The 17,920-nt window shown below is 45.1% G+C and overlaps 2 protein-coding genes, 3 non-coding genes and 1 pseudogene across 5 annotated transcripts; 5 read left to right on the top strand and 1 right to left on the bottom strand.

Annotated features, from left to right (window-relative positions):
• Positions 1-432: 432 nt before the first annotated feature.
• On the top strand, positions 433-14,205 carry LOC130374427 (heterogeneous nuclear ribonucleoprotein U-like). The gene is made up of 14 exons (XM_056581179.1): positions 433-1,101; positions 2,111-2,225; positions 4,227-4,306; positions 5,111-5,250; positions 5,722-5,821; positions 6,197-6,309; positions 7,399-7,662; positions 8,030-8,149; positions 8,862-8,990; positions 9,287-9,455; positions 9,760-10,059; positions 10,719-11,011; positions 11,196-11,384; positions 11,605-14,205. The coding sequence occupies exons 1-14, from the start codon at positions 612-614 to the stop codon at positions 11,653-11,655; spliced, it is 2,553 nt and encodes an 850-aa protein (XP_056437154.1). The 5' UTR covers positions 433-611; the 3' UTR covers positions 11,656-14,205.
• On the top strand, positions 5,502-5,640 carry LOC130375103 (small nucleolar RNA SNORA16B/SNORA16A family). Its single transcript, XR_008893778.1, has one exon. It is a non-coding gene; the product is annotated as a small nucleolar RNA SNORA16B/SNORA16A family (small nucleolar RNA).
• LOC130375105 (small nucleolar RNA SNORA16B/SNORA16A family) lies at positions 7,106-7,275 on the top strand (annotated as a pseudogene).
• Positions 8,356-8,494, top strand: LOC130375098 (small nucleolar RNA SNORA16B/SNORA16A family). Its single transcript, XR_008893773.1, has one exon. It is a non-coding gene; the product is annotated as a small nucleolar RNA SNORA16B/SNORA16A family (small nucleolar RNA).
• Positions 10,450-10,588, top strand: LOC130375102 (small nucleolar RNA SNORA16B/SNORA16A family). Its single transcript, XR_008893777.1, has one exon. It is a non-coding gene; the product is annotated as a small nucleolar RNA SNORA16B/SNORA16A family (small nucleolar RNA).
• Positions 14,206-14,900: 695 nt separating the features above from the next.
• LOC130375025 (left-right determination factor 2-like) lies at positions 14,901-16,581 on the bottom strand. The gene is made up of 4 exons (XM_056582017.1): positions 16,317-16,581; positions 15,796-16,045; positions 15,402-15,641; positions 14,901-15,234 (listed from the first exon to the last, which is right to left on the bottom strand). The coding sequence occupies exons 1-4, from the start codon at positions 16,579-16,581 to the stop codon at positions 14,901-14,903; spliced, it is 1,089 nt and encodes a 362-aa protein (XP_056437992.1).
• Positions 16,582-17,920: the final 1,339 nt, after the last annotated feature.

Genomic DNA, 17,920 nt, shown 5'->3' with positions numbered 1-17,920 from the left:
ATTTTTGTATAATGGTACGGGGGAAGGTCATAATAGCTGCTTTATTTGTATCAATAATATTTTCAGCTATATACTTCAGTAATCGACGTTTTCAAGGGGAAAGTCAGATTATTTATTCAAGTAGGCCTAATACATTTCATAGGAAAGGCATATGTTTGACTATTAGCGTGCAATGCTAAATCAAAACATGCTTAGGCTAGGGTGCGCCTATGTTTAAAACATAACGTATAATAGGTTATAAGTCGATTATCGTTTTAACTACAACATCCAAAATTCGTCAAATTAGCATAAGATCCATTTCTCTCAGTTCCATGGATGCCCTGCTTTTAATGTTTTCTTTGTGATCAGGTCTGACCGACTGTGACAGATGGGCTATTGGGGGATGTAAGTGCGCTGCTCTGCTATTAGTTACGGTAAGCGCCGTCTTCATCCTCCCCCACACTCGCCGCCACTGCTCTGAGCTCATTTCGCCGGTGAAAAGGGCTAGCAACGCGGGTGCCATTTGGCGCAGTTTGAGATTACATCCGCTTACAAAAGCGCCCGTGAATTATTTGTTGTCGTAACTCTTGTTTTTTTATTTAATTTAAAGTATTCCATAATACACCGTCAACATGAGTTCGATTAACGTGAAGAAGCTGAAAGTAAACGAGCTGAAGGACGAGCTGAAGAAGCGTCAGCTGTCGGACAAGGGCCTGAAGGCCGAGCTCATGGACCGCCTGCAGGCCGCGCTGGATGAGGAGGCCCTGGCCGGGGACGAACCCGCGCCCACAGACGAGGGCTTCGCCCAGGCCACTGACCAAGAAGGCATGGGGGAAGAAGAGGCCGGTGACGGTGAGGCAGAAAGCCTTGTCGAAGAAAGCATGGAGGCCAACGAGGCCGAGGGAGAAGAAGAGCAAGCCGAGGCAGAAGAAGAAGTCGAAGAAGCGGCAAATGGAGATGGCGCTGAGGGCGCCGCCGTTGCTGCCGAGGACGACGAAATGGGCGAGGGCGAAGAGGAAGACGACGAGGAGGAGGAGATGGACCCCATGCTCAAGGCTGATGTGGACGACATGGAGAAAATCGACGCAGAGGACGGTGAGCCCGGAGACCAGGCTGCTGAGGGTGAGTCTTCTGGGCTGTGTTTGAACGTGTTGGATGGCTCCGTGGCTGGGTGTCGGTTTTGCCGATTGAGTCGGTGGTGGGCTGAAGTGATTGAATGTTGAGCTAGCCGCCGTGACCTCATTAGCCTAGCCTAGCCCGTAGCTACACATCCTTGCTATTCCGCGGTCTTAGTATCGATAATTTAGCAAACAAATGATCGGTTTATTCGGACTCTTACGATAAACGGATAAAGTTAAGAGTTGGTGGCGAGTTCGGTCGTTATCGGAGAACTCGGATGGTGGAGTTGGCCATTCATTTTAAATCCACGGGTATCGGTTCTGTTTGGTTAGCGGTTAGCTTCCCAGCTAACGCTTCGGACTTAGCTGGCGAGCTACATTTCTTTTGTGTCCACGGTGCTGTGCTAGTTTCGACTAGCTAGCCCAACCTTATTCAGAATATGTGATTGTTGAAGTTAATATCGCGGAGATGTTGCGGTTATTGGTCGTGTTTAATCGTATCGTGTTGCACGTGTTTAATTTCCTCTTGGCGTGGCGATAGACTTTCAATTTTATCAAAGAAATGAGTTTCTTTCTATATTAGCTGGTAGCCAAATGATGGGGTAAAGGGGGGCAGCACAGGTAGGCAGATATACCCATGCATGATTTACGTATCACATTCAAACACACACACTCAAGAATATACCAGATAACCTTTTAGAACAGCAGTGTCCCTTATCTTTATTTTACACGTATGTTCCCAATCCCATTAAATACCGTTGTCTTTATGTTCACCCCGACCAGTTTACATAGTAACTACCACCTGGTCATTACAACTGTTATTCATTATGGACTCTGAATGTCTTCATTGTAACAATGAGGTGTCTCCTCTTGCTTAACAGTTGATGCTCTATAATTAATTAATTGAGTATTAACACGGGCTTCTGCGTGGGTCGAGACCCAACTGCTAGCCCGACCTCTCTTCTCTCAAAAAAAGGAGCACCTCATTCTATATCTTTGTTTTATTTCCAAAGGGGATGCGGACAAAGACACGAATGCTGATCAGAAGAATAAGAAGGGTGTTAAGAGACGCCGGGAGGAACATGGAAGGGGATACTTTGAATTTATTGAAGAGAACAAATACAGCTGGTAAGGATGGGACAGAGCCAAAATGGCCTTCGGCATTCCCGAAGCGCCATACAAAGCTTTGTTTAATAAAATATATGTATTGGCTTTAAGAGCCAATGCACTCAAGTAGCATACAGTAACAAAAACCCTCTTATTATTTTGAAGTATTATACTACAATGGAATTTCTTTAACGATAACTTTAATTTCACACATGTTTTGAGGGTCCATCCCGACTACTTTATAGAACCTTACCATTTGACTTTGTTGCAGTTGCCACTCACATTTGTGTCTAACAGAACACTGCTGTTATGTAGCAGAATACATTTTAAGCCATCAATGAATATTGAGTACTGTTTCCCATGACACGTAAATGTTCCAAGAGCCCATTGTGTCTTCAAGGTGAAAAATCAGGCTGCTCAAACAAGAGCACAGTGGAAAGTAGAGGAAAGTGCACTCTTGCTTATAGAGGAAAAACAGTGGGGGATGGGAGGGAGGGTGGGAAACCACGGCTGCAGAGTAGTACACAAGGATTTAGCAAACATTTCCGGAAACTTTTGGACCGCCCCACGGAAGAATTCGATACTCGGGAGTCGCCATCGTTTCGCTCTCGCACTGGTGTATTTTGTCATCTGTATTTTATTTTTTGTTTTTTTGTGTTAACAATTGTACGGTGTTCAGGTGCTATATTTGTCTCATCTCGTGTGTGGGAGCATTTTGTGTGTGTGTATTTACAAGGCACCTTTCTCCCCTCCGGCGCAGGTGACATGTGTGAATGGCTGTGCGTGTGGGTGCATGTGCTTGAAAAGTCACTTTTTTGTTTTTCATTTGCCCTGGACACGCAGGAAAAGACAAACGTCTTGTGTGTATGCTTCAGACGGAACACAACAACCCGTTCATTAACACCAATCATGGAGCTCCCAATGACTCTTCCAAGAATCCTAACTCCATTGGTCTACTTGATGGAAGCGGGCGGCGGGATCTTTTTTTTCTTGACCATCCCTAGCTTTCTCTGCCATGTCACAAATGGAACTTCGGGACTTTAAGGGCCTGCCAAGTGTCTCCCCACAAACCCATATACCTCTACAGGATTTGTGCTGCACTGCCAAAGGGACCACACACTCGGGTTTAGGTGTGGCTCTGTAAATCTCCTAACCTGGCCCAATTGTTAACTACAGTTTTATAAAGACACAAGATTGCAGAAACCCTGTGTTTAGAGGGAGTGTCATGGGCACTGGTTAACAACAGACCCACAAACTTTTTTTAATTTGTTTTCATTATCACTGTTTTGGTCACAGGCATTGAGCGAATTATTGAGCATCAGTTTATGCTACATTACATGCACTTTTTAGCCTAAATACATTATATGCTTCTTTAAGTAAGCTTTGTCTAGGGTTCTTAAAACGCTACAGATTTGGTAAGTAGCTGTGGTGTTAGTTTTAGCTTTTTAAAATGTGCATTGCTCAATTTCTAGCCTGTTACATTTGTCTTGTGCATGCAAAATGTGCCAATACTTGTTGTAACGAGACAATGTGAGGTAGCCATGACCTTCTCACTAGGAATTTCAAGCAAAAGCAGTTGGATACACCAAAATGCTTCTCCCTATGGGCGACTTTTTTTTAACGGATCTGGAAACCATTTACTTATGATAAAGATTGAGGGGGAATCCGTGGTGGTTTGGGTAGGGCTAGGCTCCTCATGGCTTTTAGCAACCGTGAGCCCGGCAGGTGAAGACTGTCCGTCTGAGCTCTTGTCTCTGTAGGTTTTTGATTTGATTACGCTGGACTCGGCAAGGTAAGTGCGGCCCGTAACGGTGGGCCATTCTTATTTTTCCCACTATAAACAACCCTGCCAGACTTTTCCTTTGCCAGTTGTGTTTTTTTTTTTGTCTGGCCATCCTAATCTGCAGCAGGTGGAGCCTAAAGTCACCTTCACAAGCTCTGCGTGTGACTGCCGACCCTGTCTGCCCGTCTGTCTGGCCCGAATTTTCTGTCTGACGGCCTGTGCTCTTGTCTCGCTTTCAGGGCTTCGTTCAAATCCCCTGTGCCACCGCTGGAAGAAGAGGACGAAGAGTTTGATGACACTAAAGTCTGCCTGGATACTTGTGAGTGCTCCTGGTGCTGTACATGATATGACACCTTGTGTTCCTGTTAAAGCAGCTAATGAAAAGTAGATCTTTCTGCAGTGCTGGTAAACTGATGCAAAGAGGCACTTAAAATATGTTGGAATTTAAAGAAATATTACATTGTACCAGTTGGGCTTAAGAAGCAAACTAGCTTATGTCTTGGATGAATTTATGCATCGGTTTCAGTAATAATTGTCTTCATGGACGCTGACGTGTCCTTTTTTTGACAACCAGATTCAGTACGAAAGTGTATCAATCCTGCATACTGCAATTGAGTCTGCATTTAAAAATATGCCACCATTTTGCAATACCTGCTAGATAATCAATATTTTCTTTTTAAATCATTTGGAGGAAATAAAGGGATAATATAAAGCACGATTATTTAAATGATCATTTTTGAGTTTGGAAACTTTGAAATTTCGCCTTTTAAAAAAAGTACACAAAATGTTCATAAAGGAAATGTTCAAATCTAAAATAATATACAGATATGTATCCAGCTCCTCTGCCCTTTCTATAAAGGATATTTTTTATAAATAAAGCGTTAACCCTAACTCGATTATGATCATTTTGTGATCGTTTGACGCTGAAATCGCAATCAAAATTAGATCGTTGATCAAAATTAATCGCCAGGGCCTACTCCATAGTCCTAACTTCTTTTAAGTCAATGATGTCTGGAGTTTTGAGTAATGAACACAGTTCCGGGCGTGTAATGAATCTGGTTCCAAACCTTTCGTGATCTGGCTCTATGCCTTTCCTGACTCCTGGCTCCCCTTGTTTTACCAGACAACTGCGACCTGCACTTCAAGGTGTCCCGGGACCGCTACAGCGCCTCGTCCCTCACCATGGAGAGCTTTGCCTACCTGTGGTCTGGTGGACGTGCCAGCTACGGCCTGAACTCTGGGAAGGTCTGCTTCGAGATGAAGGTACGTCTTGGCAGGAGCACGCATTCTTGCATCCGCTACTTGAGATATGAGTGTCGACGCCCATGTGCTGTGGGCTCTGAGACCGAAGCTGACAACATGGGCTGAAATCTGCTTATTTTAATCAGAATTTTAATCAGTGATGAAAAAATGGCTTGATAGTTTCCCACAGTGAGTACCAAATAGCAGCATGAACTGGAAAAGGCCGCAGCACCAAGTCCTTAACAAGGCAAACGCTAACTGGGTTATAATTATCAGGCAACCTATCCAAGCTGTCCATGCTCTCTCTGTAGCGCCGGACGGTCATCAGGTCGCCAACAGGATAACTTTCACCGACGGTCGCTGTTCGGTTCCTAAATAACTGTTTCAGCAACATTAAGGGGAAGGACAATTCAGATAAGAAAAATAAACTTCATTTTGTTGCAGTCATTGGATTATCAAACCTTTTAATGTTTGGTTGTTCTGCGTCCCCAGATTACAGAGAAGATCCCAGTGAAGCACATCTCCAGTAAGAACATGGAGATCCATGACGTCCAGGTTGGCTGGTCTCTGGCCACTGGTAGTCTGCTGCTGGGTGAGTTCCTCAATCAGTTGGTGGACAGTGCAATCGATTTACGGCTTCCTTTATACTCAATGAAGAGTTGTGTTGCTACTGTATTTTGAGAATTGATGATTGCTTCTGTGGAATTTTTTTGATGAGTAACCCACCAAAATGGATACAAAGCCTACTAGCTCCATTTTCTACTGCCCTTTCAACATTGATTACTTATTTAAAGCAATTGGTTAAGCAGTGCCCTCCAGTGGTCATGCAGGGGATGAGATTGCGTAAAATGGCTGCAATTACTCATTGCATGATGGGCAATATTTATTCTAGCCACGTTTCTGGCTGTGTTTACATTTTCTTGTGTAGAAGTGAGAAACTAATAACAGTTTATTCCCTTGTCTGCAGGCGAGGAGGAGCATTCCTACGCCTACTCTGGGAAGGCCAAGAAGACGGTGAACTGCGTCACAGAGGACTTTGGAGAAACCTACGAAGAGAACGACGTCGTCTGCTGCCTCATTGTAAGAACAACCATCAGTGTGTGTTCAGGTCGCTATTGTACAAAATGGCAGAAGCCTAAACTCTTATTTTTCAAACGCTGTAAGCCATATTAACGGCATAAGACTAAGGCAACATCAAGTTACTTTATTTCTCCTAACGTATGTCAGTGTCATGGTTTACAGGGTGGAGAAAAATGAAATGGAATGCACAAAATCGATAAAATGGACACAAAAATGCTATACCTGCATAACAAAACAACCCGTGTAATTGTACAGCCGATTCAACGTAAAATAAGTGAAAGACAAAACTTAAATGATTTCTGTAGGGGCCGGTCACACATTTTGGTAAACCTTTCAGTTTTATAGCAATCAGCTCAAATTCCATGTTTGGGGTTTTAGAAGCCAAAACTCCCCCAATTTAAAGTACTTGAAGTGTGCCCCATGGCCCACTAGAGCCACCATCTGGAGGGCTGACTGGCTAAATCAGTTAAATCCTCTCAAGGACTTAAATGGGACTTTTCCCGCCAAAATCCGTGTACATAACAGTTTTTCTTTTATGAGGGGGTGTCTGGAAATCTGGCCTGTAAAGCTCTGTGGTCTCGCTGTGATTTAAGACTTATGAAAAAATAATCAAAGCAATATTTTTGTTGCATGCAATTGTCAGAAATTCTGAAGTTTCCAGTTCATAAGGTAACTGCATTTGCATTTGGAACCCCATGTGGTGAAAGTTGTTACTGCGATACACGCATGTATATTAATATAGCAAACACTGCAGTCAAAGTCCTTAACAAGGCAAACGATTACTGGGTTCTAATTATCAGGCAACCTATCCAAGCTGTCCATGCTCTCTCTGTAGCGCCGGACGGTCATCAGGTCGCCAACAGGATAACTTTCACCGACGGTCGCTGTTCGGTTCCTAAATAACATGTTGTTCAATGTTGCTATAACTATAATATAGTTTCAGCAACATTAAGGGGAAGGACAATTCGGATAAAAATAAGCTTTATTTTGTTTAATTCAATTTTTACAAACCTTAAGTTGAAGTCGGCTGAATCTCTTTAAAAAGTAACCATAAACGAGAGTGTAAACACGAGATTCTCTCCTGCCCAGGACTTCGAAGCGGACGAGGTGGAGATGTCGTTCTCCAAGAACGGCGGTGAGGCGGCGGTGGCCTTCCGGGTCCCCAAGGACACGCTGGCCGGCCAGGCGCTCTTCCCCCACGTCATCTGCCACAACTGCGCCGTGGAGTTCAACTTCGGCCAGCTGGACGAGCCCTACTTCCCCAGGGTGGAGGGCTACACCTTCCTGCAGCAGGTTCCCCTCGAGGAGCGCACCCGCGGCCCCAAGGGGCCCGACACCAAGGCCGACTGCGAGGTAACCACGGCGATACAAGTGTCTTGATGTAAAGGGTTCCGGGGAGACCAGGGTCAACGGGTGTGGGACTTGTTAGCGGAAGCTGTTTATTCAGTCCTTATGTGATTCTTGTATTTCCCCGCCATAATCCATGCACATAACTTTTTTCTTATTTATACATTATTACCTCTGACTTAAGTTCGGGGAAACCGTCACAGGCTGAACTTTTTATTCATGTGTAAAGGAAACCATACCAACTGTTAATGTTTATTAGAATTTCTTGGTGAAGATGCAAATAATGAACTATCCTATCCGGCTGCATCTCATTGGCCGAGACATTAAAATGTGTTTTCTGACGTGTTTCCCCCCCCCCTGCGCTGTGTTCCAGATGATCGTGATGGTTGGGCTGCCCGGCTCAGGGAAGACCACATGGGTCAAGAACCACGTGCAGGAGAGCCCTGGAAAATACTACATCCTGGGCAGTGACACCATTGTGGACAAGATGATGGTCAGTCATTCTGTTCCTCTGCCCACCTCTTCCTATCACAATACATTGTGGCATAGAATTATGTTCCCCTGTTGTAGTCTATTATGTAGACTTTCTGTATTTTAGAAATTACATCGGTCATTTCTGCATTCATTTAATATTAAGTGTGTGTGTGACTTTGGGACACAAGCAATTCCCATCGTGGGTTAGGATTTCCCATCTGAATCTCAGGCACCCATCGAAGCCGCCCCTGCTTGTTTTGGTAGCGTCGGGCGGTCAACAGGATGCCAACATGATAACTTTCACCGACGGTCGCTGTTCAGTCTGTAAATGACTGTTTCTGCAACATTAAGGGAAAGGATAACTTCTCATTACTAAATGAGCCAAATAGTAAATGTAACAAACTTTATCTAAAGCACCGTCATTTGAACTTGACCTGTATTTATCCAACGCATTGAGAATTTAAATCTATTTTCTATGTGTTCATTGCTTCTGCATTGGTGGACCCCAGTGGGGAATCAAACTCTAACCCCTGCCAGTGTTAATGCCTTGCTGCTCTAGTTGAGCCACATACTCTTTGGGCTAGTCATGACCTTACATCTCATGTGCTTCTAATTCCTCACCCACTAGCTCGGGGATCACTAGCGTAGCCTAGCACTCGCAGGCATTTCCGTCGATACACAAATAGTTTAGATCCCGCCATACTGAGTAATCCTGTTTGTACGTGATGCAGATCAACAGTCTGAAGAGGCAGTCCAAGGACACCACCAAGCTGACGGCCATCTCCCAGCGCGCTCCCCTCTTCCTGGGGAAGTTCATTGAGATCGCCGCTCGTAAGAAGAGGAACTATATCCTGGACCACGTGAGTTTATTAACCATTGGTAGTAAACAGGAAATCATAAGTTATTAATAAAAGTAAATGTATATTTGCTGCTTATAGCACTGCAATGGAAATATTTGGTATTTCTGTTTCATATCACTATTAAATGCATTCGTTGGCTGCTTCTTAGATAAATAAATAAAAGTACCATATTAATCCATGATTACAAATTGGAACTATATGGTGAGAATAATGCAAAATTGCCAAAAGTACATTTAGATCAAATATCACTTGGTTGTGTCCTTACATGTCCTTTCCCCTCTCCATCCTCCCTGCAGACCAACCTGTCTGCCCCGGGCCAGAAGAGGAAGATGTGTCTGTTCGCTGGCTTCCAGCGCAAGGCGGTGGTGGTATGCCCTTCAGACGAGGAGTACAAGCAGAGGGCCCAGAAGAAGGCGGAGAGTGACGGCAAGGAGGTTCCCGAGCACGCCCTGCTCAAGATGAAAGGTACAACACAACCATGTCCACAGTGACATTACACTTAAACTGCAGATATACTGGATACAGGTAGAGATGGACCTAAACGTGTATAATAAAATGGAGGCTTGGCCACTTCGTATTAGAAGCATGTGGCAGTTCTGAGCCTGTTTTAAAATATATCAAGGTTTATATTTCCCATCTTTTTTCAGACATGAAATGTTACTCTACACAAATATGTACTTGCTTCTAAGCGGCCATAAATAAACGTGTTGACATGAAACCTACCATACCCTGCCAACGGGCTCCCAGTAACACCCCTGCCCCCCCCCAGGGTTCTTCTCCCTGCCCGAGGAGGGCGAGAGCTTCTGCGGGGTGACGTTCGGCGAGCTGGAGAAGGAGGACGCGGCCAAGCTGCTGGAGCAGTACCGCGAGGAGAGCAAGACGGCGCTGCCCGCCGAGAAGAGGCCCAACCAGGGGGGCATGCCCCCCAAGAGGGGCGGCGGTGGCCTGCGCGGCGGCACGCGGGGGAACAAGAACCAGTTCAGCCGCGGCGGCGGCGGCCCCGGGCAGCGCGGGGGCCCCGGTCAGCGGGGCCGCGGGAGCTTCCAGAACAGAGGCAACTTCAGAGGAGGTGAGCGGAGCGCCAGTCTGTCCGGGACGAGGTTCTCCTTCTGAGGCAGGGTCTCAAGGGTTCTCCCTTTGTGATGAAGGGAGTCCTCCCTGGCGGGGCCTGGGTTAGGGGGGGGGGGGGGGGGGCTAGAAATATGGGCTGTGAGGCTCTGGGCACTCACTGTGATTTAAGGAGTTGCTAACTAAACGGACATGACGCGAGTCTTTCTCAATATTTTGCCAGAAATCCTGTACTGCTGTTTCCAGGTAACAAGGGGATCGCATTTAGAACCCCATGTGGGGAAAGTTGTAACTGCAGATGTTATGAAATCGTGTACATGTATATACATTTATATAGCAAATACTGCAGTACAATTCCGTAAGAAGGCAAACGCCAACTGGGTTCTAATTATCAGGCAACCTATCCAAGCTGTCCATGCTCTCTCTGTAGCGCCGGACGGTCATCAGGTCGCCAACAGGATAACTTTCACCGACGGTCGCTGTTCGGTTCCTAAATAACTGTTTCAGCAACATTAAGGGGAAGGACAATTAAGATAAAATAATCTTTATTTTGTACTGTTCTTTTTTGATAGTTTAGTACAAGGCTGCGGAGGTAACCACACGAGTGTAAACAAGAGATCTCTACGTTTATTAATTCATCATTCTTCCTCCTGTCTCCAGCACCCGGCCCCCGGGGCGGCTTCAACCGGCCCCCACGTGGGTTCCTGCCCCCTCCAGCCTTCCGGGGAGGGTACCCCAACCGGGGCAACTACAACCGTGGCGGCGGCGGAGGCGGGCTCATGCCCAGCCTGGGCGGCTCTCCAAGGGGAGGCCCCATGAGGGGCGGCAGCTTGGGCCCCCGGGGTGGGTCCATGAACAGGGGCGGCCCGATGAACCGGGGGGGCAACATGGGCCGAGGGGGCGGCGGCAACAGTAGCCGCGGCGGCGGTGGAAGCCGTGGAAACTTCGGACAGGTGGGTCTCCCTTAATGATTCGGCGCAGTCTCTTAAAACAGACCAAACTTGTCTGGAGATACTGTTATATACTAACCTTTATTTTAGTTATTAATAAGAATGTGTGCGTGTATTTCCTGGAGGCAAATCAAACGGTTATTTGACATTGTTGGGTTTTAATTTTTTCTCCCGCCTTGTGTTTCAGTTCCAGCAGAGGGGCGGCGGTGGCGGCGGCGGTGGCAGCGGCGGTAACCGTGGTAACTTCGGCAACAAGAACGGTGGCGGCAACTTTGGCGGGAACAACAGGAATAGCGGGAACTTTGGTGGAAACAACAGGAACGGAAGCTTTGGCATGGACAAGGCCCAGGCCTTCAACCAGAGCTGGCAGCAAGGGGTGAGTTCCTCCTTCACTGAATGACTAACCATTTCTCTAGTGTCTTTTTGACGTCAATTTATTTGACATAATTAGGAGTGCGAAGGGAAATGACTTGAAATATTGTGCTAATAAGAACATGCTCATTTCATTTTAAAGACCAAATTGCAAGGTCCCAAGAATACATGTAAATGTCAACTGTGCGTGGGTCTCTTCTAATCGCTCATGTGTTCCAACGCAGTTCTGGAACCAGAAGCCATGGAGTCAGCAGTACCAGCCCGGCTACTACTGAGAGACTGTGTTCTAGAGCACTGGTGGCCCGGCGGACCAACCACTAGCCACGGAACATCCACAAGCTCTTTTTGTTTTTGTTTTTTTCCCGTTCAATTTTTCTTTACTAGAACCCACATTTTAAAAGCCCCACCAACCAACTGACTGCAATGACTTAAACAATCCGGAGCGACAACATTCCACATCAGAACAGGGGAAGGGCAGGGGGAGATGGAGGAGAATATAAAGGCCTCTGTGGGGGCTGCAATGTTATCTACTGTACACCATTGTTTCAACGCGTCCTCTATCCACATCCGTTTTTATTTCATTTTTTATTTCTGTTGTAAATTTTTATAACTATAGTTTTCCCGCAACTTTTAAAAAAGCATGTTTTTAAATAGAAGAAACCTACGTGATAAGATCTCTCCTGCTAAAGATCAAGGGTCTGAAAGTTAGCTGGAAATGCAGATGTTAGGAATGTTTTTGGTTTTTTTGTCTTCGGATTGATGCATTTTATCATTGCCGTTTTTTGTTAAATTTGGATTTCTCCTTTTTTATATTTAGGATTGTAAATATATTGTTTTTTTTGTTGTTGCTTGATTTAGTTTGTGAGAACTTAATGAAACACGGTATTGAATAGAGTCCTTTGCTCCCCAACAGGAAGCTCGGTAGCTAAGCTAAGTGTTAGTTTGTTTATGTTTAGACCACTGTCATCAAACAATACTACCCACACGCCTGGTGACTTTAAGACAGTTATTCGGCTCTATTTTGTGTCCTTTTGTTTCCACTTCCAAGCCTGTGATCTAAAAATCCATAGACTTGCAATAAAAAGACCCGTTTGCTTTTTTTAACAAACCCTCTTTGGCTTGTGGCTTTTGATTGCGTTCAAGGTGGGTTAAAACGGGCCCTTGAACTAGCGCCCCCTGATTGGCTATAGTTCAAACTATGAGGACATGGGTCTCACCTGGAGGCAGCAGCGTCTGAGGGGCGCAGTCTCCTAGGCAACCCCTACACACTTCAATTTGGTATTAGCCATTGTAATGCACATGGCTCTATGCCCAGCCAGGTTTCGTATTTAATTGTAATGCTAAGGCCTTACATGGCATAGTTGACTAATTTTGAATTATCTAAAATCTTTTTTAAATAATATCCAGGTGTACAGTGAGGAAATTAGTTTTAACCTAATTTATTGAGTTTTTTACCATAGAGGTCTGTTGAAAAACATTGAATCATTGATAAGTGAGAGTAAAATTGTCCAGAAATATAAAAAAACATGTTTCATGCATGCATGAGGTCTGTCCGTTATAGTCTTCACATTTTTTTGTATAAACTCCAATTCTGATGATTGACATGGTATCTTTTGTTTGTAAATATTTCAGCTTCAGCAGTAAGAATCTTTTGACGGCTTTCATTGACACCAGCAGATAAAACAAGGGCTACACAACATCGCAACATGTTCACCATTAAAACACCTCTGTCCCAACTGACAAATTAGAAGCACAGCCTATTCCCAAACTATTGAGGAAGAACAGTTGAATGTTGTGGAGCAAAGTCGACATCCCTATTGGAACAGTTTTTGGGGGAGGCAATCACCAATAGCCGCCTCATTGTTGGAACAAGTAAACTACAATAAACTCAACTTTCCTGTTGAGAGGTTGCGTACAGTGTTAATGAAGACTAAAATTGGAAATTGTTTTTTTGTTTTAATACTGTTGATATTTATTAACACGTGTACATAGGTCACCACTTTTTGAACCATGCATGAATGTTACATTAACTGATATCAGCCGATAATTTAATGTGATTATAATTAAAAAGTATATTCGTTTATACAATTATTGTAACCAAATGTCAACGTATTATGAATAAATTCTACCATCTCCCTTGTAAATATAGTGGGTACTTGCTGCAGCTAAGTTAACAGTTTTACAGTATATATGATAGCAAATATATATTCTTTATGTTGCTACACAAAATATGTGCTCATCAAAATCTCTAGTATTTAAGATATGTTTTTATGTGTAGGCTTATTTTTTTTTAACAATGCTGATATTTAAGTTCCAAATTAAGAACTGTTTTTTTTTTTTTATCTTAACCTCTTCAAACATTTCAATAAAGGTAATTTCCTTGCCCCTGAAAAAATATCTCTTTGGATAATTATTATACTGTTTGTGGATCAACTGACAAGAGAAGTGATGAAATAAGTAAATGCCTCATTGAGATTCATTTTCTCCTTCCCAATCTCCGACGGTCTCCTGTCTGTCTTTCACTCGGGCAAACACTGCCTGTTAGCGGGGAATCCACTTCCCTGCCAGACAGCCAGCTTTGTTTCAGCTTTGTCCTGTGTGTTTGTGTGTTTGCCATCTTTGCTAACATATTAGTGAATGACCTTTAACCCCCTGGTGGGCGAGCAAACAGAGCCGTTGCTATTGGCTACGGATCTGCAACCTTTTGGGCCCCCGGGAGCCTCTCTACCTGCCCTAAGCCTAATGTAAATACAGGAACTGTTCTCAGTTAATGTGGATTCTGAGCATGTTTCTCACTATGCTCCCTCTAGACCGCCCCCTGCCGTCCACACCTGAGCACGCTGAGTCTATATTGGATGAAATGTGCTATATAATAATCTTGCCTTGACACACCCATGGCCATATGCCATTTAACTTTTGAGAAGGGGAGGGGGGGGGGGGGGGTTGGTGCTTAAATGTATTTTCTCATCATTGTCAGTGACTGAGTACTTCATATATTGTTTGCTGTGTGTTTAAAGTGTAAACTAGGGTGTTAAAGGCCTTGAGCTTTGTATGTTTATCGATTGCACTTGGATTGATGCATTCATTTAAACGTATTAGGAGAACACCTGGCGTTCCGATGACAGACAGAGGCAAAAGATGTTAATGAAACAAGATTTTTTTATTTTGTTTGAAAATGTGTCACTTCATATTCATATGTACAATTATGTTCAAAATAAAAACACCTCTGTGATAAAAAAACAGTCAAACAGTCTATGTAATTATTCATTTGGCATCCCATACCAGCTATACAAATGTCAAAACGTTACGACGTTACGTCCACTTAATTACAAAATATATTACATTTAAGTGCTTCTGGACAAAAACGTGCTTGGCCAGTTCGTTGCAGCAGCAGTAGCCGAGCTGGCGCGTCCCCAAATCCCCCTTCCCAATCACTTCATCCCAATTTAAATAGAAAAGTACTATCTTTGGTTTGGTTACTATCCTCATCGATCACCACCACCACCACCGCCGATCATCATCACACCATGGCCACATTGTCCATGGTGCAGGCGCACCGCTCCACGATCATGTTGGGGAACTCGGCAACCTCGATCTCCGTGTACTCGCCCTTCTTCACCAGGTACATGATGGGCAGGGGCGCGCTCTCCGCCACGGTGCAGCGCCTCTCCCCGTAGCTGTAGCCGTTGTAGTTGCGGCGGGGCTGCTTGCAGCCTCCCGTGCACCTGAACGCCTGGTAGCCCGCGGGCTCTATGATCCAATACTGCGTCCAGGTCAGCGCGCGGAAATTTACAAAGTGCTGTTCCCTGCAGCACGTGTCTTTGTTTTGATTGGAATCGCAGTCGCCACGAGAACTGCGGGAGAAGAGGAGGAGAGGACCTGTTAGATGCCACACCGAGACAGGCATAGGTTCTACATAAGGTTCAATGGTAATCGCGACTACAAGGGACTCAATTACATTGACTAAATGTCACACGGATGCCATAATCGTTGTAGGCTATATCAAAGCGCGCGTCCTTACCCATATTCTTCGAGGTTGAGTGTGTACAGGATGAGCTCCGGCTTGCCCAGGGTGTTGCCGGCCTGCTCCTGGGTGGTAAAGTGGACACTCTTGGCCATTTCTGCCGCGTAACTGCCGGGTCTCTCGCCCTCGATCCACACCTCCAGGTGCATAGGTGTTTTCCTCTGGGCCTTGGACCAATAGTGCACCGCCTGGGTCACATCAAAGCTCTTCCAGCCCGTCTCGTGGATTGGGATCAACCTAATAAGCGAAAGGAAAACAAAAGGGGCGATTAATTAAAAATAAATGTAAAACAACAAGTGTGTATCAGTGGCTGACAACAGCATGACACGAAACACACCCCTTATCGGTGTTACTGTTTGTAGATCTTTCACACGCCAGTATTAATTCTCACCGTGAGTCGACCAGAGACGTGCGGTTGGCGCCGTTGGGCAACACGTCCACCCAGTAGACGCTGACCCGGGCGTTGTTGACGGGCCGGTGGGCTTTCCTGTCCCCCCCGGCGGGGCGTGCGTGGTGGGGGGCCTTCTTGTAGAGCTTGAGCTCGGCCATGGTGACCTCGCTGTTGGCCGGGATCCGCGCGTCCATCTCGAACACCATGCGTTGACGCGCAGTGTCAGAATATACGTACTCCCCGGAGATATCTGAAGCACACAGACGGAGGACCACAGTATGATTAGACATGGTGATTATGTGTCATTAATTCAAATTTATTTAAATGTGGTAGACAATTAATCGAGTACATTAACGTACATAAGCGAACTATTTACGCATTGAAATAGTGGGCCATATCGGATATTAAACCGCATTTATATTTAATTCCGTTTAACATAATTCCATTTTTTTGTGTGGAATTATGTTAGTGTAAAGCATGTTATTGTAAAGCATGTTATTAAATATGAAAACTGTTTTTACCTGCATTGCCAGGAATGCCTCTCAGAATGCCTGCCAGACTTGGCAACGATCTGCGCTTTCTGCTGTGATGCAGCTTCAGCATGGACGTGTATTTGCTCTTGATGTGAGACGGAATAATTAGATTCTCCAAATCCCTCTTGACAATGTTGGGAATCTCGTCCAGACCCAGTTTCTGGAGCAGCGCGTCCTTCATATCCTGGTGCGTAAAAGCCTTGGCGACGGCGATGAACACGACGCACAGAGCGCAAACGCGGAGAGAATCCATCGGGAAAAGGTCAGTAGGGCAGAAAGTCCGGTGAAGTTATAGAGCTGCGTGGGAGCGGTATACGGTGGCGTTTGCTCGGGATCTCGGAGTCACACTGTATTTGTGACACTCGTCCAGCCCTTTATATGCTCGTGACGCTCCCATTCGTTCGCACTTTGTCGATGGGGGTGGGGGCCGTTATCAGAACAAAGGTGAGACAATAAAGGCCCTTCCTAAAATGGATATCGAAGCAGCCATACAGTTCAAACAGCGACCATTAGGCTCAATTTAAGCATGCCGTTTCGTTTTGTCTAGATGTATTTCTGTCCCTTCTCATATATGGTAACATTGTTGTCTTGAATGCAGAAATTCCATTATTATATAGCATTACATGCTATTTTCATGGTGTTGAAGTATTATAGAGACACATTTAATGTGTCTCTATAATATATTTATATCTATATATATTTAAATTGCAAATTTATCAATATCAGATTTAAGACCTCAATGGAGTCAGATTTCTGTTTTGGATGTGACTGCGTCTATTCCAGAAAGTTAGACAAATCAATGATTCTCTCTGAGCTGTATTAATACTAACAGATACAATAAGACATATTACAATAATATTTGATTATATTCTGGTTCGTCTGTACCTGTCTTCAGACTCGGCCAGACGTGTGTCCCAGACAGGCTTCGACCCTTCGAACCTCAAGTAGACCCTTCAGTTGCACATCTTGTACACACACACACACACGCACACACGCACACACGCACGCACGCGCGCACACACACACACACACACACACACACACACACACACACACACACACACACACACACACACACACACACACACACACACACACACACACACCACACACACACACACACACACACACACACCACAAACAAACTCAGACATACACACTCGGTGTGTACATTCCACTGGACAATGTCAGCGGCTGGACAGTCTGGCGTCAGTGTGTGACACGGGGGTCCTATCTCTGTCCCCCAGACACCGTGTGTGGGGTGAATGTATGTGTATCTGAGGACTGTTATAGCACGGAGCGGAAACAACGATTTGAAGCAGAACTGCAAGATTTCATAAAGTGTCGTCTGTTGGTTGGTGGTCCACCCAACACCATCCCCTTAAAGCAAGTGTAGCGGACTGGGAGGGAGTGGAGGGAGAGGGGTTGAGTGGATTGTTGTGGTGGTTGCCAGGAGGAGGTTTGTGTTTTTGGGTGGGCAGGGAGGGAGGGAGAGGTCAATGTTTATTCCATGCTCTCCAACGGATTACAATTATTAGTTAACCGTGTGTGAGCGTGTGTGTGGTGGGCTGGTAGGGGAGTGAAGTGGAGTT

The sequence above is a fragment of the Gadus chalcogrammus genome, chromosome 21 (genome assembly GCF_026213295.1).
Source record: "Gadus chalcogrammus isolate NIFS_2021 chromosome 21, NIFS_Gcha_1.0, whole genome shotgun sequence".
Taxonomy (NCBI): domain Eukaryota; kingdom Metazoa; phylum Chordata; class Actinopteri; order Gadiformes; family Gadidae; genus Gadus; species Gadus chalcogrammus.
The sequence above is the reverse complement of the archived record's forward strand: the minus strand, read 5'-3'. Positions and strand labels throughout refer to the sequence as shown.

Coding starts and splice junctions, on each gene's coding strand:
- LOC130374427 (XM_056581179.1), top strand. CDS start 612: ATGAGTTCGATTAACGTGAAGAAGCTGAAAGTAAACGAGCTGAAGGAC. Junction 2,226..4,226: donor GAAGAGAACAAATACAGCTG/GTAAGGATGGGA, acceptor TCTCGCTTTCAG/GGCTTCGTTCAAATCCCCTG. Junction 5,251..5,721: donor AGGTCTGCTTCGAGATGAAG/GTACGTCTTGGC, acceptor CTGCGTCCCCAG/ATTACAGAGAAGATCCCAGT.
- LOC130375025 (XM_056582017.1), bottom strand. CDS start 16,581: ATGGATTCTCTCCGCGTTTGCGCTCTGTGCGTCGTGTTCATCGCCGTC. Junction 16,046..16,316: donor AGGCATTCCTGGCAATGCAG/GTAAAAACAGTT, acceptor TGTGTGCTTCAG/ATATCTCCGGGGAGTACGTA. Junction 15,235..15,401: donor CTCAACCTCGAAGAATATGG/GTAAGGACGCGC, acceptor CTTCTCCCGCAG/TTCTCGTGGCGACTGCGATT.